Source organism: Lissotriton vulgaris, chromosome 3_2, assembly GCF_964263255.1.
Source record: "Lissotriton vulgaris chromosome 3_2, aLisVul1.2, whole genome shotgun sequence".
In the NCBI taxonomy this organism is placed as follows: domain Eukaryota; kingdom Metazoa; phylum Chordata; class Amphibia; order Caudata; family Salamandridae; genus Lissotriton; species Lissotriton vulgaris.
Window position 1 is genome coordinate 7,855,845 of NC_141690.1, and position 27,261 is coordinate 7,883,105.

General features: G+C 50.9%; 1 protein-coding gene across 2 annotated transcripts in view; it reads left to right on the plus strand.

The window, feature by feature from the left end:
• Nucleotides 1-27,261, plus strand: part of PDS5A (PDS5 cohesin associated factor A) — a 1,517,933-nt gene that overhangs the window by 744,870 nt on the left and 745,802 nt on the right. For both annotated transcript variants that reach the window (XM_086963962.1, XM_086963961.1), the window contains exons 21-22: nucleotides 23,800-23,958; nucleotides 24,098-24,166. In XM_086963962.1, coding sequence (XP_086820088.1) covers nucleotides 23,800-23,958; nucleotides 24,098-24,166 — 228 coding nt within the window. The remainder of the gene's footprint in view (nucleotides 1-23,799; nucleotides 23,959-24,097; nucleotides 24,167-27,261) is intronic.

Consider the following 27,261-nt stretch of genomic DNA (forward strand, 5'->3'; position numbering starts at 1 on the left):
GGTTCCGTGCGTGGTCCGTCGGGATGGGTGCTTTTCCAAGGGCCTCTGGCCACCAAGAGTCGTCCCAGGCGGAGGGGGAGGTACCTAAGATGAGGACTTCTGTTTTGTCTGAGTTCAGTTTCAGACGGCTGTGCTTCATCCATTCGGCTACTTCTTTCATTCCTTCGTGTAGGTTGGTTTTGGCCGTGTTAGTGTCTCTGGTGAGTGATAGGATCAGTTGAGTGTCGTCGGCGTAGGAGATGATGTTGAGGTTATGTTGGCGTGCGATGGCCGCGAGGGGGCTCATGTAAACGTTGAAGAGGGTGGGACTGAGTGAGGACCCTTGAGGTACGCCGCAGATGACTTCAGTAGCCTCTGACTTGAATGGTGGAAGGCGGACTCTCTGGGTTCTTCCGGAGAGGAACGAGGTGATCCATTCCAGTGCTTTTCCTTGGATTCCGATGTTTTTGAGGCGCTGTAGGAGGGTGCTATGACAGACTGTGTCGAAGGCTTCGGAGAGGTCGAGGAGGATGAGGGCGACTGTGTCTCCATTGTCCAGTAGAGTTCGAATGTCGTCTGTTGCTGCGATGAGGGCGGTTTCGGTGCTGTGCTTGGCTCGGAAGCCGGATTGTGAGGAGTCGAGGGATTTGTTGGTTTCGAGGAATGCGGCGAGTTGGTTGTTGACAGCTTTCTCGATGACTTTGGCCGGGAACGGAAGGAGTGAGATAGGGCGATAGTTTTTGAGTTCGGTGGGGTCAGCTGTGGGTTTCTTCAGGAGGGCGCTGAGTTCGGCATGTTTCCAACTTTCCGGGAAGGTTGCGGAGTTGAGGGAGCAGTTGATGACGTCTCGGAGGTGCGGTGCAATAATGGAGTCTGCTTTGTTAAAGATGTAGTGAGGGCAAGGGTCTGTGGGGGATCCTGAGTGGATAGAGTTCATCAGACGGATGGTGTCCTCAGTGGAGATTGGCTTCCAGACATTGAGGATGTTCAGGGGGGGTGGGGGTCCTGCAGGGTATTGGGTGGGTTGGTCTCCGGGTTGGTTGTCGAAGCTGTTGTGGATGTCTGCAATTTTGTTGTAGAAGAATGAGGCCAGGGAGTCTCAGAGGGCTTGAGAGGGGGTGATGTCGTTGGAGTTGGCTGAGGGGTTGGTAAATTCCTTGACGATGTTGAATAATTCCTTGCTGTTGTGGGCGTTGTTATCTAGACGGTCCTTGAAGGCTGCTTTCTTGGCATTTCGGATTAGTTGGTGGTGTATGCGGGTGGCGTTTTTGAAGGCGTCCTTGGTGCTGGTGGTTGGGTCTTTTTTCCAGGCCTTCTCGAGGGAGCGACAGAGTTTCTTGGATTTCTTAAGGTCATCGTTGAACCAGAAGGCCTTCTTGCTGCCTAGTTTGATTTGTCGTTTTTTCAGTGGTGCTAGGATGTCGGCGCTGTTGGATAGCCATTGGGTGAGGTTGGTGGCTGCTTGGTCTGGGTTTGAGGAGTGGGCGGGGGGCTTTTGAAGAAGCGATGAGGAGATCTGGTCGATGGTGATTTTGTTCCAGTTTCTTTGCAGAGTGGGTTGGGGGTGGTTGTTGGATGTAGGCTTGTTGTAGGTGAAGTGAACGCAGCTGTGGTCAGTCCAAAGGAGAGCTGTGGTGTGGCTGAAGGAAACATGCTTGCTGGAGGTGAAGATGGGGTCGAGTGTGTGACCTGCGATGTGGGTGGGGGTAGTGACAAGTTGTTTAAGTCCGAGGTTTGCGAGGTTGTCCAAAAGGGTGGTGGTGTTGCGGTCGTTGTTCTTTTCAAGGTGAAAGTTGAGGTCTCCCAAAAGGATGTAGTCCTCGGAGGGGAGCGCGTGTGGAGTGATGAAGTCCGTGATGTCTTAACTAAATTGTGCGCGGGGTCCTGGTGGCCTGTAAAGGAGGGTGCCTCTGAGTGTGGTCTTGGGGTCGATGTGGATCTGGAAGTGAAGGTGTTCAGAGTTGGCGAGATTGACGTCTGAGCTGGTTGAGATGCGGATGGATTTCTTATGGACGATAGCGATTCCTCCTCCTGTGTGGCCGGTACGGTCCTTGCGAATGATCTTATAGCCTTCCGGGATGGCAATGGTGAGGTCTGGGGCTGAAGAGGCATTCATCCATGTTTCTGTTAGGAAGGCGACGTCTGGAGAGATGGTGTCGAGTAGATTCCAGAGGTCAATGGCGTGTCTGTCGACCGAGCGGGTGTTGATAGGGTGCATTGTAGGTGGTTGGGATCGGATATCTGTTGTGTGTTCTCTTCACCAATTCCTCTGAAGAAAAAGAAAGACTCTGCCACTTCTCCACTTAGACCTTTCGAACCTGTCGCTCCTACTATGCCTACCACTCCTTATGCCCCTTACTCTCCAACACAGTCAGAGTATAATGTAGATTATGTAGAAGAGGATCTTGAGCAGGATTATAACTATCCACAGGACCCAGAGACTCAAGAGGACACATGGGACAATCAACAAGACCCATATGATACACATCCCATCCCTGACACCTCCTCCTACCCAGTTAAACCATCACCCACAGATGATACAGTAGCATTTAACCTACTAGTGGACAGGGCCGCTGTAGGATGGTACATCCTGACTATGGTTGCCCCCAACTTTTTGCCCTGTGTTTTAGCTGGTTTTTGACATAGTTGACCTGGGGCCCTGCCAATCAGGACCCCAGGCCTACTGCTCTCTCTCTAAAATGGATTCCATGTACCCTAGGTACATTTCCAATTGGTACTGGGCCACCTTATCAGACCCTGTAACTCGGGGCATAGGTGTACCCAGGGCCTACCAGGGGCTGAAGCATGTATTATGCCACCCCTGGCTGGCCTCCTAAATTTGACACAACTGGCTGCATGACAGCTGGGGCAAAGTCGTGTAATCACCCTTTGCTATAGATATAGTATACCTATATCTAACCCTAGAAATGGACACACAGATTCCTATCAGTCACTCCTATGGCAGGCCTTAACAATCCTGAAGGCAGAGTGCTTGGAATCGTGTGAGATGGTGCTCTGGCATGAGCTGAGCCTGTCTGCAGCTTGCGGATCCAAGTCCTAATAGCTGTTCCATGATATCGCATACCATATACTCTTAAGTGCATTATAATCCTCGCGGTTAAATGCTATCTTTGGTATTGCTTTATCAAAACATGTCGAGTAAGGTGTCATACGAATTGGAATACTAACCCCTCGCCAATTCTGGCAACGGGGTTAGCATTCCACCCTTCTAGAGGGACACGACATGTATGTAACTGTGAACCCCGGTTAAAGTTAACTGAAGCCTCAGCTCCACAAAATGGATGCTGCCACCACAGACACGAGTCTGACCCCCTGCAGCTGGGAGTCCTTCCAGCGAGGGGAGCCTGGACAAAGGGTTTCCTGTCGAGGGCGGTGCTAGCACCGTCCCAGACAGGGTTTTGTGTATCCTGGGTAGGCAGGGCTTTACAGGAAGGTGACTGCTGAGTGGCACCCCGGTGCTCACTACGCATAGGCCGGTCAGAACCAGTTCCAGGGGCACACCAGCCCCTGGCCTGGGGAAAGTCCGGCATGGGAGAGGGGTGTAACCACCCCCCCTCCTAGTCCCACCCATAGGCAGGACCTAGTCACCGGGTCAGCCCCCTTTTTTAGTATAAAGATAGGAGCGGGCCCCCTGTTCAAATTAGATCATCTTTGGAATCAAGACACGACTTTCTGCGAAAGGACATCAAGATTTCTTCTTCAAGATTCTCCCTTGTGGCTAAGGAGTAGTCACCCTGCATCAGCGGGCACCATCCTAAGAACACTGCGGTCTGCTGCAAGTCCTTCCTCAGGAATCCGACGACACAGCTCGATGAGACCCGGCTTCCCTGGCACCTCTGACCTCTACTCACCTCTACAGCTAAGCTGAGAACCGTGAGTGCGACGAGACCTCGAGGGACCGACGATCGCCAAGACTGCATGACTTCTTTGCAACAAGCCCACCGAGTCTTCCACTGGTGAGTGCTTTGAGGTCCGAGAAGCCCCAACCCTGAGCAGCTCCAGCACCGAAGATCAGCCCTCCAGCATCTCCACGATCTGCGTGGGGCCCTTCTGCTTTTTGCTGCTCACCGCGTTGTTTGGCTACTAGCCGGCTGGCTTGTGGCCTTCTTAACGACGCCCGACGACATCACTGCTGCTGGTCTGGTTGCTCCATACTGGCCATTGCTTCCTTCTTCAAGAGAAGCACCCCGGACCCTCCTGGTCCACTCCAGACGCCATTTTGAGTCCACCGCGTGGGCTTGAATTTGCCAAGGCTTTGTTGCCCAATCCTGGGTCCAGCGACGCCGACAGCTTCATCCATCGTGGGACAGCTCGCTCCTCCATCCTGGTCGCCGACAACGCCTCCTGGTCCGTGAGATCTGCAGAGCACAGCGTCGCCCACTCACCTAGTCGAGGTGACTACCATCCAGTGCCCTCTTGGTGCCACCTGACTACTGGCTAGTAGTCACGAACTTGGTCCCCTCTGCTTTCAGGTGTCATCTATCTTCAAGATCCAGGCTTTGATCACTTCGAACTCCCTTCACTGGTCGCCTGCCAGCATCTTCCTTTCAGGCTCCTGGTCCGTCTACGAGGATTCCCGACGTCTTTTGAGACCTATGCAGCTGCAGCCCCTGGGCTAGGTAACTTCGGCATTTCGGTGCCCCAGCATAGCCTCACTATCCAAAGGTCAGAATCCACTTTCGTTTTCCTCCTACCAGGTCGGGTTCGCCCGAGAACACTAACTTTCTGAAATCTAGCTACCATAGACTTTGTCCCGCATCCCGCGTGAGAGTGCACATTCTGCACCCGAGTCCCCTAGGCCTCCTAGAAGTAATCTGAAGATTCTATAGTCAAGACCTAGCGATTCCAAAGCCTATTAGTACTGTACTTACCCGCTAGTAATTTCGCATTCCACTTTCAGAGTATATGGTTTTCCGTGCCCCTCGGGCATTTGTATATACTGTGCTAACTTAAGTATTTTCGTAAGAGTTTTGTTTTGTGCTTAGTACCCTGTCCTCATAAAGAGTACAGGGCTGTTGTGATTTTAATAAATACACTGTTTATTTTCATAACACTTGTGTGGTGTCCTTTCACTGGGTGTTCAAGGGGTACATGTGTGGTATAACAGCTGGCTTAACACGCCCTCTCGAGTCTTTAGCCTTAGACTGCTCGTATCCATGCTACTAGGATAGCTGGTCTATAAGGTTGACTTACAACCAATCATCAATAAGGGTTGTTTGGACTGATACAAAGTGTTCACTAGAATAGTGAACATTATATATCAGGCCAACTTCTCACAGCCGCACTATACCACAATGTTGAAATGCATAGTGACCCAATAGAGGAGGATTTCCTTTTTGACACATTTGCCTCTTCGGAGAGAACAGTTAGAACACTCCCTATGTTAAAGGGTGTACTAAAACACGCCGCTGATATCTTTAAGGATACAGCTAAAGCACATGTAATCAACCCTAGGGTTGAGAAAAAATATAGGCCTGCCCCTACAGATCCCACATACATTAGAGGTCAACTACCTCTTGATTCACTAGTTGTAGCTAACACACGAAAGAGGGCTAACTCTCAAACAACTGGAGAAGCACCACCTCCCGATAAAGAATCAAAAATCCTTGAAGCCTCAGGGAAAAGAGTGGCTGCACAGGCAGCCAATTCATGGAGAATAGCTAACACGCAGGCTCTACTAGCTCGCTACGATAGGGCATACTGCAACATCTTCCTTAGCCATTCAAAGAACAAGCTGATTCTCTTATTTAGGAAGGGAAGCTCATCACAAATGCTTCCATTAAATGTGTGGTAGGCGCAGCAGATACCGCAGCAAGATCCGTTAACACTAGTGTCTTGCTAAGACGACACGCATGGCTATGCATCTCCGGCTTTAAAAGCGAGGTGCAATCTACTATTCTAAACCAGCCGGTCAATCCGGACTTCCTCTTTGGACTAGCAGTAGATAATTTTCTGGATAAAATGAAAAAAGACACTGAGACTGCAAAATCAATGGGGCGCTGCAGTTCCAACAACATAGAAGCTCTTTTTGGCGCTCATCATACAGTGGAGCTGCACGAGGCAACACGTCGCAAAGTGCCTCGGCATATAAAGCCAATACCCAGTCCACCTTCAATAAAGGTCCCAATCGAGGTGGATACAGAGGAAATAGCAATAAGGGTAGAGGACGCGGAGGCAATAACAGAGCCTCCCCTGCCACAAAACAGTGACTTCAATACACTACCACCAGACCACATAACACCGGTTGGAGGAAGAATACAACAATTCCTACCTGTCTGGAACAACATTGTATTATATTGTATTGTATTGTAAGGGGTGCTTGTAGAGCGCACTGGCACTATGGGTTTCCTGGCGCTGGTTGGAAGTCGAGAGGACAGAGGGACTAACCAGATTGGGGGAAAAGCCAGGTTTTTAAGGACTTACGAAAGAGTCAAAGAGTTAGAGGTTTTAAGAGGAAAAGGAAAAGAGTTCCTGAGCTTGGGGGCCAGGTATGCAAATCTCCGGCCTCCAGATCTGCAGAGCTTGTAAGAGGGGACAGTCAAGAAGTGAAGATGATAGGATCTCAAGTTCCGGGATGGGCAGTAAGGTCTGATAAGAGATTTCATGAAGGCGGGACAGGGCCCAACTAACGACTTAAAGATGAGGCAGCCGATCTTGAAGGCTGCCCTTGAGGTGACAGGGAGCCAGTGGAGTTTGGCAAGGAGGGGCCTTGCGGATTGCCACTTCGGTATCCCTAGGGCCAGTCTCGCCGCTTGATTTTGGACTGCTTGCAGTCTAGCCACCGATGTTTTAGGCAGACCGTGATAGATCGCGTTAGAGAAATCTAAGCGGGAGTGGACGAGGGCCATGATGACCTGCAGGAGGGCGTCAGGTGTAAGGAGGTATGCCACTTTCCTGATCCTGCGCAGCTGGTAGATACAGGACGAGACCACCGTCCCCACCTGCGGCCCAAGGGATAGAGCGGAGTCAATTGTGACCCCCAGACTCTTCACCAAGACCACGGGAGTGGGAGAGGGACCGAGTTCCGCCGGCCAGAATTGTGGCCCCCAGAAGGTGGCGCTCCTACCGGGAAGGAGGAGCTCCGTCTTACCGGGGTTCAATTTTAGCTGGTTGTGGCCCATCCACTGGAGAATGTGGGGCATAACTGCCTGAAAGTTGGGAATAGCAGAGGGGGAATTAAGAGAAAAGATGAGTTGCAGGTCGTCCGCGTAGTTAAACACGGTAACGTCCCACTGCCTCAAAGAAAGAAGAAGGGGGCGAAGGTAAAGATTAAAAAGAAGAGGGGATAGAGAAGAACCCTGGGGGACCCCGCAGGGCGAGTGCTCCCTAGGAGCCCTGAAGGTGCCCAGGCTGAGGGTCTGAGACCTGCCGGTCAAGAAGGTTTTGACCCAGGCCAACGCCAGGCCCTGGATGCCAGCCTGCTCGACACGGTGGAGAAGGATGTTATGATCCACCGTGTCGAAGGCGGCTGACAGATCTAATAATACCAAGGCCTGGGGGGTACCCTTGTCAACACCGTCTCTCAAGGCGTCCAGCACGGCCAAGATCACTGTCTCCGTAGAGTGGCCGGGTCTGAAGCCGGCCTGGTTAGCTTCGAGAAAGTTGGAACTCTCGATAAACTGTGAGAGACAGGTGGTGACGTGGGCTTCCAGGATTTTAGAAAAGAAAGGTAGAAGAGAGATAGGACGGTAGTTCGCCGGGGCGGCGGGGTCAGCCCCTGGCTTCTTCAAAAGGGGCACCAACACGGCCTCCTTGAAGGAGCCAGGCACCGTACCGGAAGAGAGAGAAGAGTTTAGCAGGGGGAGAATGCAGTCGGGTAGAGAATGGCAGATGTCCCGGAGTATAGAGGGGGGGCAGCAGTCATCTGGGGATCCCGACTTAATGCGGGTGGCGAGGGTGGCCAGAGAGGTAGAGTCTAGAAGAGGGAGTTGTGTGAGTGAAGAGGTGTTGTGGGGGGGGGGGAAACCGATCCAGCGCCAGGAGGAATAACTGGAATGGTGTCCTTAATCAATACAATTTTTTCAATAAAAAAAGTGCTGAGAGTATTGCATGCTTCCTGTGTGGGGGCCTGAGTTGGGAGCGTCCTAGGGTCGGAGGTGAATTCATTGAGGATTTTAAAAATTTCTTTGGGCTGGCAGGGGGCAGGGGGCAGATAAACATTACCACAGACAGGTGGGTAAGACAAATTATCCAGTATGGGTACTGTCTAGAACTGACTTCTACTCCACCCAACATACCACCCAGACACCGTCCAATGTCCACGGAACACATCGCCCTATTACAACAAGAGGTGAAAAGTATGCGGGAAAAGGGGGCCATAGACCCAGTCCCTTTCCAGCACCAAGGAACAGGAGTATACTCACTATACTGCCTCATTCCCAAAAAGGACGAGTCCCTCAGACCAATACATGACCTCAGACCCCTAAATCAGAATATACTTTTGGAGCACTTCCACATGATCACTCTACAGCAAGTCCTCCCATTGTTCAAGCAAGGTGACTTCCTAGCAACCTTAGACCTCAAGGATCCCTTTACATCCTTCTCACAGGAAGTATCTCAGGTTCACTATCCAAAACCAACACTATCACTAAAGTTCTCCCCTTTGGGGTGACCACAGCTCCGAGAATGTTCACGAAATGTCTAGCGACAGTAGCTGCACATCTAAGGAGACAACACATTCATGTTTATCCATACCTGGACGATTGGCTGATACAAGCAAAATCGTACAAACAATGCAAAGTCATATGTCCCAAACAATTCAGCTGCTACACAGCTTGGGCTTTTCCATAAATTATCCAAAATCCAACCTACTGCCATCCCACATACAGCAATATCTGGGAGCTACTATAAACACCTCGCTGGCAAAGGCATATCCAAATGCAGCGAGTATAGCCAGTATGCAAATGCTCATTCGCAAATTCCATCCACAACACTCCCTGTCAGCTCGAGTGTTCATGTAGCTCATAAGCATGATGGCCTCCTGCATTTTCATTGTCCCTCTTCTGCCCGACTTCACATGCGTCCACTGCAGGAATGCCTAGCAAAACAGTGGAACCAAGCTCAAGGACTATTAAAGGACCTAGTGTTGGTAAACAGTCGTGCATACAACTCTCTGCAGTGGTGGAACCCACAAAACCTTTCCAAGGGACGACTGTTCCAAGAGCAGGTTCCACAAATAGTGATAACAGCGGACACATCACTGTTAGGTTGGGAAGCCCACGTACTCCAATGCACAGTGCAAGGGCTTTGGACAACCCAGCAGAAAAAATTGCATATCAACCATTTGGAGTTGCTAGCAACATTTCTAGCTCTGAAAGCATTCCTAAAACACCTGTACAACAAGACTGTGTTGATCCGGACGGACAACATTACAGCCATGTACTACATACAGAAACAGGGAGGAACGCACTCTCTACAACTGTCTCACTTAGCGCAAAGCATATGGAAGTGGGCAATTCCAAAAAACATCTTTCTCCTGGCAGAACACCTCCCAGGGAAGGACAATCAAATAGCGGATCTACTTAGCAGACACAGGCAGCAACTACACAAATGGGAAATTCACCCTCAAGTACTCCAACCATTCTTTGGTTGGAGTACTTGAGGGTGAATTTCCCACCCACAAATAGACCTGTTTGCCACAAAAGAAAACTCAAAATGCCAGTGTTCGAGACATGTGGGCTGCTGAATTCATATCTGTGCATAGATCGCCGCCTAGTGTTGGGTCCGGATGATCACACATTGTTGTCCTGGAAGAGTCTTCGAAGTATCACGAGATAGGTGGCTCCTCCCCTGGACTACATTGCGCATGGGCATCGACTCCATCCTCAGATAGTTTTTTTCCGCCATTGGGTTCAGATGTATATTGGTTCACTCTAGTCGGAATCGATATACAAGTTTCTTAAGGCCAAAAGGCCTTTAGGTTTTCGTCGGTATAGTCTTGCGTTCGGTACCCGATTCTTCCAGCTCAGTTCTGAGCCGGATTTCCAGAAGAGCCGCGCGCTTTTCGACGCTGAAGGCACAGTCGACGCCAGAGGCCTTATCGATGAACCATCATGGAACGGAGTCCGTTCAAGAGATGTCCCGTGTGCAACTCCAAGTATCCCCACATCGACGTCCACCTGGTGTGCAACAAGTGTCTGCCGCCTGATCATGATGAAGCCAGCTGCATGGCTTGTTCCCGTTTTCGATCCAAGAAGACTCTTCTGCATCGACGCGCTGCGCGCCAGGAAGCCCAGCAGACTGCACCGGCGCCTGAGTACATATTCGATGCTGGGGATGATGAAGGAGCTGACTGGGAGGTTCGTGTGTGTAGGAGAGTAAGGTCTGTAATCCTATGGTCACCCCCGATTTATGCTTTTTGCTTCACTTGTTTATGACTTTCCCTGGCTGTGGGCCTGCTAATCAGACCCACAGCCTAGCTGTGCTCTCTCTAAATTGACAACCATGTACCTTAGGTGCATATCTAATTGGATACTGAGTCACCTTAGTCCCTGTACAGTGTACCTCAGGTACCCAGGGCATAGGTGCACGCAGGGCCTACCAGGGGCTGAAGCATGTATTATGCCACCCCTGGCTGGCCATCCAAATCTGACACAACTGGCTGATCAATCAGCTGGGCAAGGTGGTGTACTCACCCTTTGCTTTAGATATAGTATCCCTATATCTAACCCTAAAATGGACACATATATTCCTATCAGTCACTCCTATGGCAGGCCTTATCAATCCTGAAGGCAGAGTGCTTGGAATTATGTGAGATAGTGCTCTAGCATGAGCTGAGCCTGTCTGCAGCTTTCGGAACCAAGTCCTTTAGCTGTTTCCGTGATAACGCTATACCATATACTCTTAAGTGCATTATAATCCTCGCGGTTATTGCCAACTTTGGTATAGAATTATCAAAACATGTCGAGTACTACTAATAGTAAAGTAATACTACCAATTCTGGCCACGGGGTAGCATTCCACCCTTCTAGAGGGACACGACATGTATGTAATTGTGAACCCCTGTTAAAGTTAACTCGAACCTCAGCATCACAAAATAGATGCTGCCACCACAGACACAAGTCTGACCTCCTGCTGCTGTGAGTCCTTCCAGCGAGGGAGGCTTGGACAAAGGGTTTCCTGCCTTGGGAGGTGCAAGCACCACCCCAGACAGGATTTTGTGTATTAGGTAGGACAGGGCTGAAAGGAATGAGAAATGCCTGGGGCACACAAGGTGTCCCTGTGCATACACCGGTCTAAACCAGTTCCTGGGGCTCTCCAGCCCCGGAGCTGGCGCAAGACCGGACAAAGGATAGGGGGTGTAACCACCCCCTTCCTGGTCCCACCCAGAGGAGGGACCTAGTCGTAGTACAGCCCCCTTTAGCCGGATCAAGGTAGGAGCTGGTCCCATTCCAAATTAGATTATCCTGAACAACTTTACAAGAAGAAACTCTGGACTTCGACGTTCTGCTCCACAGAAGACTGAAGAAATCTCCCTTGTGGGCAAGGAGTGTCCACCCTGCACAAGCAGGCATGATCAGCGTCCAGCGGCTTCCCTTTGCCGTCTTCCTTCAAGGATCCTGACGAGACCCGGATTCCCAGACCTCTCCGACCTCTACCTGCATCTGCAGCACAGCTGAGATCCGTGGGTGCGACGAGACACGTGGGACCGGCCATCTTGAAAGAAGCTGCACTTCGCTCCAGCACGACTTGTGAGGTCACCTCATCCAATTGCTTTGGGGACTGAGAAGCCCCGACCCAGAGCAGCTCCTGCATCGAAGACCAGCCCTCCAGCATCCAAGAGATCTGCGTGGGGCCCTTCTGCCTGGTTTCTGCTCGACGCGTTGTCTGGTCACTTGCCGGCTGGCTAGTGACCTCCTAGACGACGAACTCCGAAATCTTCACTGCTGGTCTGGTTGCTCCAGACTGGCCCTTGCTCCCTTCCAAAAGAGGAGCACCCCAGACCCACCTGCTCCACTCCAGACGCCGTTTCCACTCACCGCGTGGGTTGCCTTTGCCAAGGCCTTTTGACTCCGAATCCGAAGCCGACACCGCCGACAGTGAGAGCTTGCGTGGGACAGCTCGTGCCTCCATCCTGGTCGTCAAAGACACCACCTGGACCACGTGGTTGCAGGGGCAAGAGTCCACCCTCACCTAATCACGACGACGACATCTGGTTCCACTCCAGTCACTGGCTAGTGATTTTGAACATTGTCCCCTCTGCTTTCAGGTTCTTCTCTTCACTGATCCACCCTTGGATCACACCAGACATCTTGCTCCTGGCCGCCTGCAGCATCTTTTCCTCCAGGCCCCATAGACTTCAACGCCAGAACCCGACACGACTTGGCACCTATGCACCCGCAGCCCGTGGGTGAGGTAACACGAGCATTTCGGTGCTCAAGGGTAGCTTGACTCTCCTAGTGTCCAGTTCCTCAGTCGTTTTAGTTCTACCTAGTCAAGATTGTCCGCACTCACCTTTTTCTTGAACTGTACTGTCCATAGACACTGTTGCGCATCTCGTGTGTGAGTTCACACTCTGCACACGCGTTCCGTGGGCCTCCTATTACCTACCTAGAGTTAGTATAGCGTGGTCCCAGCGATCCTACAGCCTCTGGACAGCTCCATTCCTTTTATCGACTTTCACATTCCACTTACTTAGTATATGGTTTGTCGTGCCCCTAGGGCACCATTGTAATTTGTGCAACTTAAACGTATTTTTCCTAAGAGATTGTCATGTGCTTAGCCCTCTGATGTCATAAAGAGTTCAGAGGTGTATGTTAGTTAATAAATACTTGTTTATTTTCATAACAACCTGTGTGGTGTCCTTTCACTTGGTATTCAAGGGGTTATATGTAGTAAAACAGCTGGCTTCAGATGCCAAAAGAGTTTAGCCTAAGACTGCTTTGTCCATGCTACCATTAGGATAGCTGGTCTATAAGGTTGACTTACAACCAATCACCATAAGGGTTGTTTGGACTGATACAAGGTGATCACTAGAACTAGTGAGCATCATATATCAGGCCAACCTCTCACAGTGAGAACCTGTCGAATCCCGCGTCAGAGGTAGACTCCCACTACGACGCGGATGTTGAAATGCTCGACGCGGAAGAAGTCGTCGACGAGGTAGGAGACGACGATGGGGCATTTGGGGCCATGGAAGATAGCTCGAGCGAGGAGCTAACTCAAACTGACATTGGGGACGAAACGCTTCAGAAGGCTCAGGTCGAGGGATCGCCACTAGGCCTTACCCAAGACCTTCCAATAAGTTCTACGGCCCCGCCTTCGGGCTCGGCTTCGGACATTGCTAAGGAGCCGCACCCTGCGAAATGAAAACCGAAAGTAAAAGCACCGGTCTCGACGCAAGTGAAAGCACTGATGCCTCCATCGAAATCGAAAGTGCGTATTGCTTTGGTCGGCTCAAGGCCCTCGGACCTGTCGGCACCGACGAAGCAGAAGGGCGTTATCGACCCGAAGAAACTCAAGGGCGTCGAGACGAAGTTTAGCACGCCGAAGGCAAAGGTCAAGGCAGTCGAGCTGAACAAATCGGCGCCGAAGACGGTCGACACCGACAAAGGGCTCGGAGATCCGAAGTTTCTCGAGCCTCCGCGTCGACAAGACCAAGAGCGGACCGACCCACGAGTCCACGTCTGGTGGTGCCTCGAAGGATTCCGTCGAGGCCACGCAGCCGTCCGCCTCATTCTCCAAGCAAGTGGCAGACTCCCTAAAGCGCATCAAGGACAAGGCCTCAAGTGTTGGGCCTAAAGATCCTCCACCTTCGAAGCCTGTCGATAAGCCTCAGAAGACTTCGATGCCCAATCACTTCACTTTGCCGCCGAAAGTGGCGCCGAACGCTTTCGCCCCTAAAATGACCACCAACGTGCCCGAGAAGGTGTCCTCGGTGCCGAAGTCGACAACAGTGGTCCCGGCCTTGAAGCATCTACAATCCTCGTTGGAAGAGCTACAGGAACAGTTTATCGATGCCGAAACAGGCAGACTTTCCCTTTATAAGCGGAACATCGCCCCGTAACAGCCAATGGAGTCCTATAAAATTTCACTGAAGAAGAAAAAGGATTCTACTTCGACACCTGTTCTTGTGGAACCGGTTTCTCCACGTAGCCATGATGTCTCATCCACTTATTCAGATGTGGACACTGGGGAAGGTGATGATGATGATGAATACAGCTATCCTGTATACACTGAGCCAGATAATACCAATGAACCCTGGGCAGCTGCTGCTGACCCAGGTGATCCTCACTCTACCCCAGACACTCAAATGTATGCTGTAAAAACGTCGCCTACTGAGGATTCGGCTGCGTTTAATGCCCTCATTGAAAGGGCAGCTAAGAATCATGACGTCCAGCTCCATGCTGACCCCATTGAAGTGGACTTTTGTTTTACACCTTTTCCGTCTCAGAGAGGACTGTCAAGACTCTGCCTATGTTGAAGGGTGTCTTGAAGCATGCTGGGGAAATCTTTAAGGAGCCTACGAGAGCCAGGGTGATAAACCCCAGAATTGAAAAGAAGTACAAACCGGCGCCTGGAGACCCTACTTACATCAAGGGACAGTTGCAGTTGGACTCTCTTGTTGTTTCTAATGCCCAGAAGAGGGCTAATTCACAAACAACGGGTGATGCTCCTCCCCCAGATAAGGAATCTAAGGTGTTTGAGGCATCAGGGAAAAGGGTGGCAACTCAAGCGGCCAATATCTGGCGCATTTCAAACACACAGGCACTTCTAGCCAGGTATGACAGGGCACATTACGACACACTTGAGACCCTGTTACAGCACCTGCCAGATGAATACAAAGAGGCAGCTGAGATGCTCATCCAAGAAGGGAAGCTCATATCAAATGCTTCTATTAAATGTGCACTGGACGCGGCAGACACCGCGGCCAGAGCTATTAACACTAGTGTCATGCTGAGTCGACATGCCTGGTTCAGAATCTCCAGGTTCAAGCCAGAAATACAGACCACCATTCTCAATCAGACAGTAAACCCTGATCATCTAATTGGCCCAGAGGTGGACACCACCTTGGAGAAAATCAAAAAGGACACTGAAACTGCTAAGTCCATGGGGGCTCTACAGTCCCAGCAGTTCCGGGGTGGTTCTTTTCGTCGCTCAAGCACTAGAGGTGTTTCCAGAGGCCAGCTCTCCCAAACCACACAGTACTATAAAGGCGGCTTGCAGACCACATACACCAAACAGAGTCGAGGTGGATATCGTGGAAACCGCGCCAAAGGCAGAGGTCGTGGAAACAACAACTCCAGATCCTCCGCCACTAACAAACAGTGACACCTTGTCACTGCCCCCCAACCACGCAACACCTGTCGGGGGGAGACTTCAACAGTTCCTGCCAGTCTGGAAGTCCATCACCACAGACAGGTGGGTCACACAGCTTATACAGTACGGTTATTGTCTGGAGTTAATATCCACTCCACCCAACATACCCCCAAGACACCGTCCTATGTCCGCCGAGCATTTGCACTTATTGCAGCAGGAGGTCCTCGTCATGCTGCAAAAAGGGGCAATCAAGCTCGTGCCTATGAAAGAAAGAGGCACTGGAGTTTACTCACTGTACTTCTTGATACCAAAAAAGGACGGGTCCCTAAGACCCATACTGGACCTCAGACCCCTCAATCAGTACATTCTATCGGAGCACTTTCACATGCTGGCCCTGCAGCAAGTCCTACCATTGCTCAGTCAGGGGGATTTTCTCGCAACTTTAGATCTGAAGGATGTGTATTTTCACATACCGCTGCAGCCGTCACACAAAAAATACCTCCGGTTCACCATCCAAAACCAACATTACCAGTTCAAGGTTCTGCCTTTCGGGGTCACCTCGGCACCCAGGGTGTTACAAAGTGCCTGGCGACGGTGGCGGCACACCTAAGGAGACAAAACATTCACGTCTACCCTTATCTGGACGACTGGCTCATCCAGGCAAAGTCAGCCCAGCAGTGTGCTTCCCACATGTCCCACACCATTCACCTTCTTCACCATCTGGGATTCTCACTGAATTACCCAAAGTCCCACCTGCAACCCGCCCACATACGGCAGTATCTGGGTGCGACGATAAACACACTGGCAGCCACAGCACAGCCAAATTCAGTGAGGGTCAGCAGCATTCAATCGCTGATACAAAAATTCAGGCCTCAACACTCGCTTCCAGCGCGAGTGTTCATGCAGTTGATAGGCATGATGGCCTCCTGCATCTCCATAGTCTCGCACGCGAGACTACATATGCGTCCGCTTCAGGAGTGCTTAGCACGTCAGTGGACTCAGGCTCACGGACAGTTGAAAGACCTAGTGTTGGTGACCGGTCGTGCCTACAACTCTCTGCATTGGTGGAATCCACAAAACCTTTGCAAGGGACGACCGTTCCTAGAGCCTGTTCCACAGATCATTCTGAGGACCGACGCTACTCTCCAGGGTTGGGGAGCTCATGTACTCCACTACACTGTGCAGGGACTATGGACACCACAGCAAAGGAAGATGCACATCAATGTTCTAGAACTGATGGCTATCTTAATGGTAATGAAATCTTTCAAAGTACATCTGTGCAACAAGGTCGTGTTGATCCGGACGGACAACATGACGGCCATGTACTACATTCAGAAACAGGGAGGAACACACTCTCCACAGTTGTCTCATCTGGTTCAGATCATGTGGAAGTGGGCCATTTAGAGAAACATCTTCCTCATGGCAGAACACCTCCCAGGCAAGGACAATCAGATGGCGGACCTGCTCAGCAGGTACAGCCACCAGATGCACGAGTGGGAGATACATCCATCAGTACTCCTCCGTACTTCCTAAGGTGGGGTCATCCAGAGATAGACATGTTCGCCACAAAGGAAAACGCCAAATGCCCAAGCTTTGCTGCCAGGTTCCCACACCCACAGTCGCAGGGCAATGCGATATGGATGAACTGGTCAGGCAAATTTGCGTACGCTTTTCCCCCAGCACCTCTAATACCACTGGTGGCACGCAAGCTGAAGCAGCACTCGATGACTCTCATCCTGGTTGCTCCTACGTGGGCTCGCCAACCATGGTACACCACGTTTCTGGAACTGTCCGTGGTACCGCATCAAAGGCTGCGCCTCACACCCAGGCTTTTGACGCAGAGTCATGACGACATTCAGCATCCAGATCCGCAACAGCTCAACCTGGCGATCTGGCTCCTGAGGTCTTAGAGTTTGGCTACCTCAACTTACCTCCTGACTGTACGGACATAATCCGGGAAGCAAGAAAGCCCACCACCAGAGCATGCTATGTGGCGAAATGGAATCGGTTTGTCATTTATTGTGCAGACTACAACATTAACCCGCTGGATGCATCTATTGAGAACATCATTTGTTATCTCTTACATCTGTACAAATGTAATCTGGCCTATGCTTCCATTCCTATACATCTATCCGCAATGGCTGCTTATCTCCAAAACAGACAGCACCTCTCACTTTTCAGGGTGCCTGCCATTAAAGCCTTTATGGAAGGACTCAAACGAGTCATTCCTCCGCGGACGCCACCAGCTCTCGAGTGGAACCTAAATGTGGTCCTCACTAGGCTGATGGGTCCCCCTTTCGAACCACTGCATTCCTGCGAGATTCAGTTCTTGACATGGAAAGTGGCTTTCCTTATAGCGATTACGTCGCTACGACGAGTTAGTGAACTCCAGGCACTAACTATCCAAGAGCCATTTATTCAAATTCATTCCAACAGGGTGGTGCTTCGCACTAACCCTAAATTCCTTCCTAAGGTAGTTTCTCAGTTCCATATCAACCAGACTATAGAACTACCTGTGTTCTTCCAAAATCCAGAGTCAGTTGCGGAGAGGATGCTCCACACACTTGACGTCAAGAGGGCCTGTGAGAAGTTGGCCTAATATGTGATGTTTCCAATTCTGGAACCACCTTGTATCAGTCCAAACAATCCCATATGGTGTCTGGTTGTAAGTCAACCTTGTTAGACAAGCTATCCTAGGGGTAGCATGGACTAAGCAGCCTAAAGGCTTAACTTAAGAGGTCGTGTTAAGCGAGCTATTTTACCACATACAATCCTGTAATATCAAATGAAAGGACACCACACAAGTATATATTATAAAAATATGTGTTTATTTCTAAATTAATCCCCAGTACTCTTTATGAGCAAAGGGGCACAAGCGTTAAATCAAAAGCACAGTATAACATACAAAGTTGCACAAATATGGATGAGGGCGAGTGGCCACTCAAACCATATATTAAAAAAGTGGTGTAAGAGATGCCAATCGAACAGTGGTTAGGCCTAGGGCCTAGGGAATCGCTGGGAGCAGTCTGGACTAGCAATGCTGAAGTCGGGAAAAGCCCGCGGGATTCGGGTGCAGCACGTAAAGTGCGGCTTGCACCAATGCAATGTCAATGGTGCGTAAAAGTTACACAAATAGAGTTTAAAGATACTTCCGCTGAACCTAGAGGAACAAAACTTAAGACACAGACCCTAGAGGTGTGTACCAGTGTGGGAACACCGGCGTTGCAATGTTACCTCACCCACAGGAAGCGGGTGCATAGGGTCGAAGTGCCGTCGGGTTTTGACACGCAGGCTCTTGGTGCTTGGAGCTGAAGATGCTCAGGCTATGGGAAGCAGAAGTGTCCGGTGTGATCCAAGGGTGGATCGGAGTCGAGAAGTATCTGTAAGCAGAGGGGACAGAGACTGGGTCACTCAGCAGTGACCAGGGTGGAACCAGGACGGAACCAGGCAATGTCGGGCGCAATCAGATGGTTGTCGAGGAGCTTCTCTCCGCTGTCACGTGGGCTCTGGGGCATCTGCGACGTCCAGGAGCAGGTCACGATCTGTCCCACGCAGGCTCTCGCCGTCGGCTTCAAGATTAGAGGAAACACTTGGCAAAAGCAATCCATGCGGAACTGGGAGATTGCTTCTCACTTGGACCAGGAGGGTCAGAGTAGGGGCTCCTTTTCACAGGAGCTGGTGCAAATCTGGAGCAACCAGAAAAGCAAGTCGGTTTAAGGTTTTCGTCGGCACAGGGGCCACACGCCAGCTGGCACGTGACCGGGCCAACGCGTCGAGCTAACGCAAGCAGAAGGGCCCCACGCAGCACTCGTCGAGTGTGGAGGGGTGAGCTTCGGTGCAAGAGTAGCTCAGGGTTGGGGCTTCTCAAACCCCGGTGTACAGCTTCGAGGGTCACTCGTGGGCTGCACGGTCAGCGTCTCGTGGCCTTTTCAAGATGGCGTGCCCCACGCTTCCGGTCGCCTCCACGGGTCTCCGCTCTGCAGGGACTGTGGATTGGGCTGTAGGAAGACAGGCAAGCTTGATCTCGTCGATCTGTCGCTCGAGTTCCGGCGGGAACTGCAACAAAGCAGGGGTCGAGGTGCTGGATGGTGCCTGTTTGCACAGGGTGGTAACTCTTTGACCACAAGGGAGATTCTTCAGTCTTCTACGTTGAGTAGGATTTCGAAGGGTCCAGAGTTTCGTTTCTTATATTTCTTCAGGATAATCGGAGTTGCATTGGCACTGCTCCCACTCTTATTCGAATCTGGTGGGCTGGATTACCTGCTAGGTCTCCTATGGGTGGGACCCAGGAAGGGGGTGGATACACCCCTTTCCTTTGATCCAGGCCGCGCTGGGACTGAGGCTGGTGTGCCCCAGAACCGGTTTGGCCGGATTATGCAAGGGGCAGCCTTGTGCTCCCCAGGCAGTGTCTGGTTTCTTTCAAACCTCCCTGCTACAATCCACTATCTCCTGTCTGGGGTGGTGTAACACCGCCCTGCGACAGGAAACCCTTTGTCCAGGCCCCCATCTGCTGAGTTTCGGTCAGCAGCAGGAGGTCAGACCCGTGTCTGTGGCAGAGGCATCCATTTTGTGGATCTGAGGCTCTTTTAAAATTAACCGCGTTTCAGCAAAGTAACATGTCTTCTCCCTCTAGACGGGTGGAATGCTACCCCCGTCGCCAGAACTGGCGAGGGGGTAGTATTCCAATTCGTATGACACCTTACACAACATGTTTTGATAAAGCCAAACCAGAAGTTGCTATATAATGTGGAGAAGTGTGGCTCAGGGGTTAGAGGCGGCAGACCCGGAAGCTGAGATCGGCCCTGGACCAGGGTTCAATTCCCTGCCCCCACGGGGGTTGGGCTCAATAATTCCCCGGACTCGATAATTCTCGCTCCGGTGCCTACTCGACTCACGGGTTCACACTCTGCAACTCTGGGCAATAGCTTGCTTAATCTCCACAACGGCCCCTCGCGGCGGGATGCCTGGCTTTCACCTTGTGGATACCCTGCCGGGGTATCTCACAGGGGAATACCAGGACGGGTTCCCTAAGCAAGCGCATAGATGCCTGCGATGTGGGCGATTTGCGCTATATAAATACAAGTACATACATGCATACATACATAACCGCGAGTATTATAAGGCACTTAAGTGTATGGTATGGCATTATCCCGGAACAGCTTAGGGAGTTGTTCCCGACAGCTGCAGACAGGCTCAGCTCATGCCAGAGCTCCATCTCACATTAAACCACGCACTCTGCCTTCAGGATTGATAAGGCCTTCCATAGGAGTGACTCACAGGTTTATATGTGTCCAGATATAGGTTTAGATGTAGGTATACTATATCTAAGCAAGAGGTGATTACACCAACTTGCCCCAGCTGAGTGATCAGCCAGTTGTGTCAATTTTGGATAGCCAGCCAGGGGTGGCAAAAGATATGCTGCAGCCCCTGGTATGCCTTGGGTGGCACCCATGCCCTGGGCACCTATAGTGCACTGTACAGGGGCTGATAAGGTGACCCAAGCCAATTTAGTTATGCACCTAGGGTACATGGAATCCATTTTACAGAGAGAGCAGATAGCCTGGGGCCCTGATTAGCAGGGAACCAGGCCAACTAAGTCGAAAACCAGCTAAACACAGGCAAAAAAATCTGGGGTAACCATAGTCAGGTAGCCACCTTCCTACAGGGCCCTAATGTACTACATTGATAGGACCAAAGATTTTCGGAAGACTAAACAACTATTTGTTGCCTTTTTGCCACAACACGAAGGCAACCCCATTTCCAAGGCTGGTATAGCCAGGTGGATCGTTAAATGTATTCAGATCTGCTATCAGAAAGCCAAGCGCACTCTCACCATTCCACCGCGGGCCCACTCCACCCGAAAGTTGGGGGCCTCCATGGCTTTCTTGGAAATATTCCTTTGGAAGACATATGTAGAGCAGCCACATGGTCTACCACACACACATTTACAAAACACTACTGTGTAGATGTGCACTCCAAACAGCAGGCAGCTGTAGGGCAGGCTGTTCTAAAAACACTTTTCCAAACTGCTGCAGCTGGCACAGGCGGCTGCCGTTAATGGAGGGACTGCTATGTATTCTATGCACAGATATGAATTCAGCAGCCCACATGCCTCGAATCGAATATGCTACTTACCAGTATGCATCTGTTCTTGGCATGTAGGGCTGCTGACATTCATATCGCCCGCCCTCCTCCCCGGCGCCTGTAGCGGCTGCAGCATTCACACATACTTCTAGCATGGTCATCATTCACATAGTTTCCCTCCATCTTGGCCACAATGGCTAAAAACAATCTGAGGATGGAGTCGATGCCCATGCGTACTGTAGTCCAGCGGAGGAGCCACCTATCTCGTGATACTTCGAAGACTCTTCCAGGACAACAATGTGCGATCATCCGGACCCAACACTAGGTGGCGATCTATGCACAGATATGAATGTCAGCAGCCCTACATGCCAAGAACAGATGCATACTGGTAAGTAGCATATTCGACTTTACCGCCAGGTTCCCACATCCATTGTCACAGGGCAATGCGATATGGATGAACTGGTCAGGCAGATTTGTGTACGCTTTTCCCCCAGCTCCACTAATTCCACTAGTGGCACGCAAACTACGGCAACAGTCAGTCACAATGATCCTAGTTTCTCCAACATGGGCAAGGCAGCCATGGTACACAACATTCCTGGAACTCTCAGTAGTGCCTCATCAAAGACTAAAACTCACACCCAGTCTTCTGACTCAGAGCCATGGAGAAATCAATCACCCAGATCCCAATCAGTTGAACCTAGCGATCTGCCTCCAGAAGTCTTAGAGTTCGGATACCTTAACTTGCCTCCAGACTGCATGAACATCATTAAGGAGGCAAGAAGGCCAACTACTAGGGCATGTTATGCAGCAAAATGGAAGAGATTTGTTATTTACTGTAACAATAACCAAATCAATCCATTAGATGCTTCTATACAAATCATATGCTACCTATTGCACCTTCAAAGGTGGAACCTAGCTTATTCTTCTATAAGACTACACTTTGCTGCTATAGCAGCATACCTCCAAAACAGACAACACCTTTCACTGTTTAGAGCACCAGCAATAAAAGCTTTCATGGAGGGCCTTAAAAGAGTAATTCCTCCAAAAAGCCCACCTTCACCAGCCTGGAATCTGAACGTTGTACTCACCAGACTTATGGGGCCTCCTTTTGAACCCCTACATTCATGTGAACTACAATTTCTCACATGGAAGGTGGCTTTCCTTATTGCTATTACCTCACTTAGAAGAGTTAGCGAGCTACAAGCACTAACTATTCAAGAACCCTTTATGCAAATACACGCAAACAGGGTAGTAATTAGAACAAACCCTAAATTTATGCCTAAAGTCATATCCAATTTCCACATCAACCAATCTATAGAACTGCCAGTGTTCTTCCAAAATCCAAGGTCAGTAGCTGAAAGAGCTCTACATACCCTAGATGTCAAAAGAGCTCTGGCAAATTATGTTGACCGGACAAAGGCATTCAGAAAAACAAAACAGTTGTTTGTTGCTTTCGCACCACAACATAAAGGAAATCCCAAATCAAAGTCAGGAATAGCCAGATGGATAGTTAAATGCATTCAAATATGCTATTAAAAAGCTAAACGCACTTTAACAGTCCCCCCAAGAGCACATTCCATGCGCAAAACGGGGGCATCCATGGCTTTCCTAGGAAATATTCCTCTTGAGGATATCTGTAGAGCAGCCACATGGTCTACCGTACACACTTTCACAAAACATTATTGTGTAGATGTACATTCCAAACAGCAAGCTGCTGTAGGACAGGCTGTTCTTAAACTCTTTTTCAAACTGCTGCAGCTTGCACAGGTGACCACCGCTAGAGGAGATATTGCTATACAGTCTATGCACAGATATGAATTCAGCAGCCCACATGCCTCGAACGGAATATGCTACTTACCAGTATGCATCTGTTCTTGGCATGTAGGGCTGCTGACATTCAAATCGACCACCCTCCTCCCCGGTGCCTGTTACAGCTGTAGCATTCTCTCTTTTGCATGGACATTTCTTACTGTACTATACTCCATCTCTGCCACAATGGCGAAAAACAATCTGAGGATGGAGAGGATGCCCATGCGCACTGTATTCCAAGGGAGGAGCCACCTATCTCGTGATACTTCGAAGACTCTTCCAGGACAACAATGTGCAATCATCCGGACCCAACACTAGGCGGCGATCTATGCAAAGATATGAATGTCAGCAGCCCTACATGCCAAGAACAGATGCATACTGGTAAGTAGCATATTCCTTACTGCTAAATATAACATTGCAATGGGCTTCTAGTTGAACAGGGAACCACTCAAGAATGTGAAACTATGACAAAAATCTAAAGTAACTTATTTCCTATCAAGTTGGTTTTAGAAATTTTAGACTTCAGTCTAGTTTTTACTGTTTGCGAGAAACTGAATAACTAGGTTAAAACTAGCAATGTTAATGATGAAAGTGTTTCTTGCTTCTCTCAGGGTAAATGACCAAATCTTTTTTCTTTCTTCTCCCCTAGCCACTCAGTAGAAGCCTGAATGCTGATGTTCCAGAACAGCTTGTAACACCCTTAGTTTCTTTGGGTCACATTTCTATGTTGGCACCAGACCAGTTTGCTTCACCCATGAAGTCTGTGGTCGCAAATTTTATAGTGAAAGATCTCCTTATGAACGACAGGGTAAATATATGTTCTAGCTTTAATATACCATATGTTGCTTGTACACAGTCTTATTTGCAACCATTTCTCTAATTAAACCAATGTGAATAGTATTCTGTTATCTGGGGTTTTACACACTGTTTGTGTCTACAATTTATAGTCTAACGGTGAAAGAAATGGGAAATTATGGTCGCCAGATGATGAAGTGTCCCCAGAAGTACTGTCAAAGGTAAGATCTTGTTTGAGACGCTCCATAGAATTGTATGTAATTAGTGTGGTGATATTGAGTCAGTAGTTTGAAGTAGTTTTTCAATGTGCAAAGAAATTTTGCATCTGCTGTCTAGAGAGAAAGACCTCCTACCGGAACGAGCTCTTAGACCGCTTCCCAAACTGTGGGTTGCCAGCTGATTTCCAGTGGATAGAGAAATAGCAATAACTAAAGATGCATTTGCATTTTATGTTAATCTTGTCACATTTGCTGTGCTTTCAATACAGAGACCAGATTTCAGGCTAATTGCTGCCTCTTATTTTAACATGGGAATTGGTGTTTACTTCTCTTTTTTTGACTGACAAAGTGAGACAAGGTTTGAAAGTGAACTATAAATCTTAAAGAAACAGGTAAGTGTTCGATTCCTACCTTCGAATATCCCCAGGCATCAGACTGGAACCGGAAAGTTTTCGTCAGCAGCACCCCAGCGCGTCCGTAGGCGTTGTCTGCGGCTCCGCGTCTGTCATCGTGATTGCCGGTATGACGACGTCTGAGTACTAGACGCCGCCCTCGCACGCTGACGTCAGTTCTTCTTTTCTCCGCGCCAGCAAGTGCCGATCAGGGAAGAGCAGTACTCTAGTCATTTTTTGACAAAATTTTTAGATCTTTTGATCACTTTTCGAGTCGAGCTTCGACTCGCGGTGCCGTAGGGATGCCTGGTTTCAAACCTTGCGAGGCCTGTCACCGCCTGATTTCGGTGACCGACCCCCACCGTTAGTGCATTTACTGCCTCGGGCCGACCATGATGACAAGTCGTGCTCCGACTGCCGGGCCTTGACCTCGAAGGCTAGGCGGGAGCGGTACCTTAAGCTGCTCGAGATCTGGCAGTCTGCTCCACGCAGCTCGAGGTACCGGTCGCAGAGACGCAATCATCGCTGCTCGTCGAGTCACTCCCACTCATCGGGCTCCAAGTCCTCCGGCAAGTCGAGGCATTCGAAAAAGAAGTCGAAGAGGTGTCATCGCTCTTCCGACTCCCCCCCCGCCCCGATGCTCGCGCGACGCGGCCGGGGTTGCGGGCTACACTGCCCGGACTGCTCCAGCGGTGCCGCAGGCGCCGCGTCCAGCTTCATACCCGCCGGTCCCTGGGCTGCATGCGACACCGGAGGAAATAAGTGCTTTCCTCACTGCCATGAGGTCGCTTTTCCCTCCGTCGGAACCTGCAGAGGCGCCTTCGGGCCCCGCGGGGTCGACTCCGACTGGTAGCCCTAGCGTGCCGGCGGCTCTGGCGCCGTCGGGTGCTTCGGCCCCGACACCATCGTCGACTTTGGACCCGTCTCCGCAGGGCCCTGCAGGATCCAGGCCTGGATCCGGATCATTGCCAGTCAACCTCACGACTCCTCCCCTGGCGCTGACCTCGAGGGTGTCGCTCCGGCTGCTGTCTACGGACTACACTGGCCCCGGTTTCGGCCCCGGTCTGGGTGCGACACCAATGGGTGACCAATTCACCTATGACCCGGCTCCATCATTTTTGCTTGTTTACCAGGAAATGGATGACTAGGAGGACTGGGAGGGGGGGGTCTGAGGACCCTCTGGCACAGCAGTGCCAGTAGAGCCAGGACTGGGCAGAACAGCTGGGGGAGGCCAGTGGTCTGGACACTTCGCTTGACACTGGATCCATCTCTCCTCCATCAGTGGCTTCGGAGGAGGGTGCTACTTATAGCGTGGTGTTGAACAAGGCGGCCAAAGCCTTGGCTCTTGAGCTCCCTGTCGCGGCCATGAGAACTAACCTCCTCACTGAGGTGCTCAAAGCGCAGGCAAGCTTCTCGGAGCCTCTACTGCCGTTTAACGAGGCCCTCACCGACGTTCTGATGGGCACCTGGTCCAAGCCCTCTACAGGCCTCCCCGTGGTTCGGAACGTGGCCCGACGCCACTGCCCGGCTCTGGGCGACCCCTGCTTTCTGTCCGTTCACCCTACCCCGAGAGCCTGGTGATCCAGGCCTCTGCGTCCTAAACCGCATTCCCGGCCACTCCTCCGGATCGGGAATCCAAAAGGTTGATCAATTTGGCAAGAAACTGTTCTCCTCTCTGAGTTTTGGGCTGCGGTCTGTCAACACTGCCTGCCCTTTGGGCCGTTACACCCACTCTGTGAGATATGGTTGCGGACTTGCTGCCACAGTGTCCGGAGGAGGCCCGGGCACAGCTCGCCCAAGCCTTGGCGGAGGGGCGGGATGCAGCACGGTACTCAATTAGATGTGGACTTGACACTACGGACTCGCTGGGCAGAGCGATTTCCACGACTGTGGCGATTTGTCGCCACGCCTGGCTGAGGTCTGCCAACTTTTCAGGGGATGTCCAGGCCACGCTCATGGACATGCCCTTTTGATGGCCGTCGCCTTTTTGGCGACAAAGCGGACAGTGCGCTAGAGCGTTTCAAGGACTCCAGGGCTACGGCCCAAGTCCTTGGGCTTAGGCCAGCGCCAACAAACTTCCGCTTTTTGCCATTTTCGTGGCCAAGGAAGGGGTGCCCCCACACGTCCAGCCAGCCACAGGCAGCAGAACCAGTCTCAACGCGGTTGCGGACGTGGTTACCGCCGTGGTGGTGTCTGGGGACAACGGCAGGGTCGGTCCACATCCGCAACCGCAGCATCTGCCTCTAAGCCTTCTTAGTCCAGCATTTCAGATCTACTCTACGCCAGTGGGGACGGGGTTTGCCATCACCTCCTCCACTGGCGCTCCATCACGTCGGACAGGTGGGTGCTGCAAATCGTCCAAAGGGGCTACTCCCCTTCGAGGCGACCCCTCCCGCCATGCCACCGCAGTACCACCGCATGTCAGGGGATCACTTGACACTTCTGCAGGAGGAAGTTAAGGCCCTCTTGGCCAAGAGGGCCATCAAGCGCATTCCTTGGCCAGAAGTAGGACGTGGTTGCTATTCCCACTACTTTCTGGTCCCCAAGAAGGGCAAAGGAGACCTACACCCTATCTCGGACCTACAGAGCGTCAACGGCTTCCTCCGGAAGAAGTTCAAGATACTGACTTTGTCTCGGGTCCTAGCTGCCCTGGACCTCGGAGACTGGATGGTGGCGTTGGACTTGCAGGAAGCATATGTTCGAGGC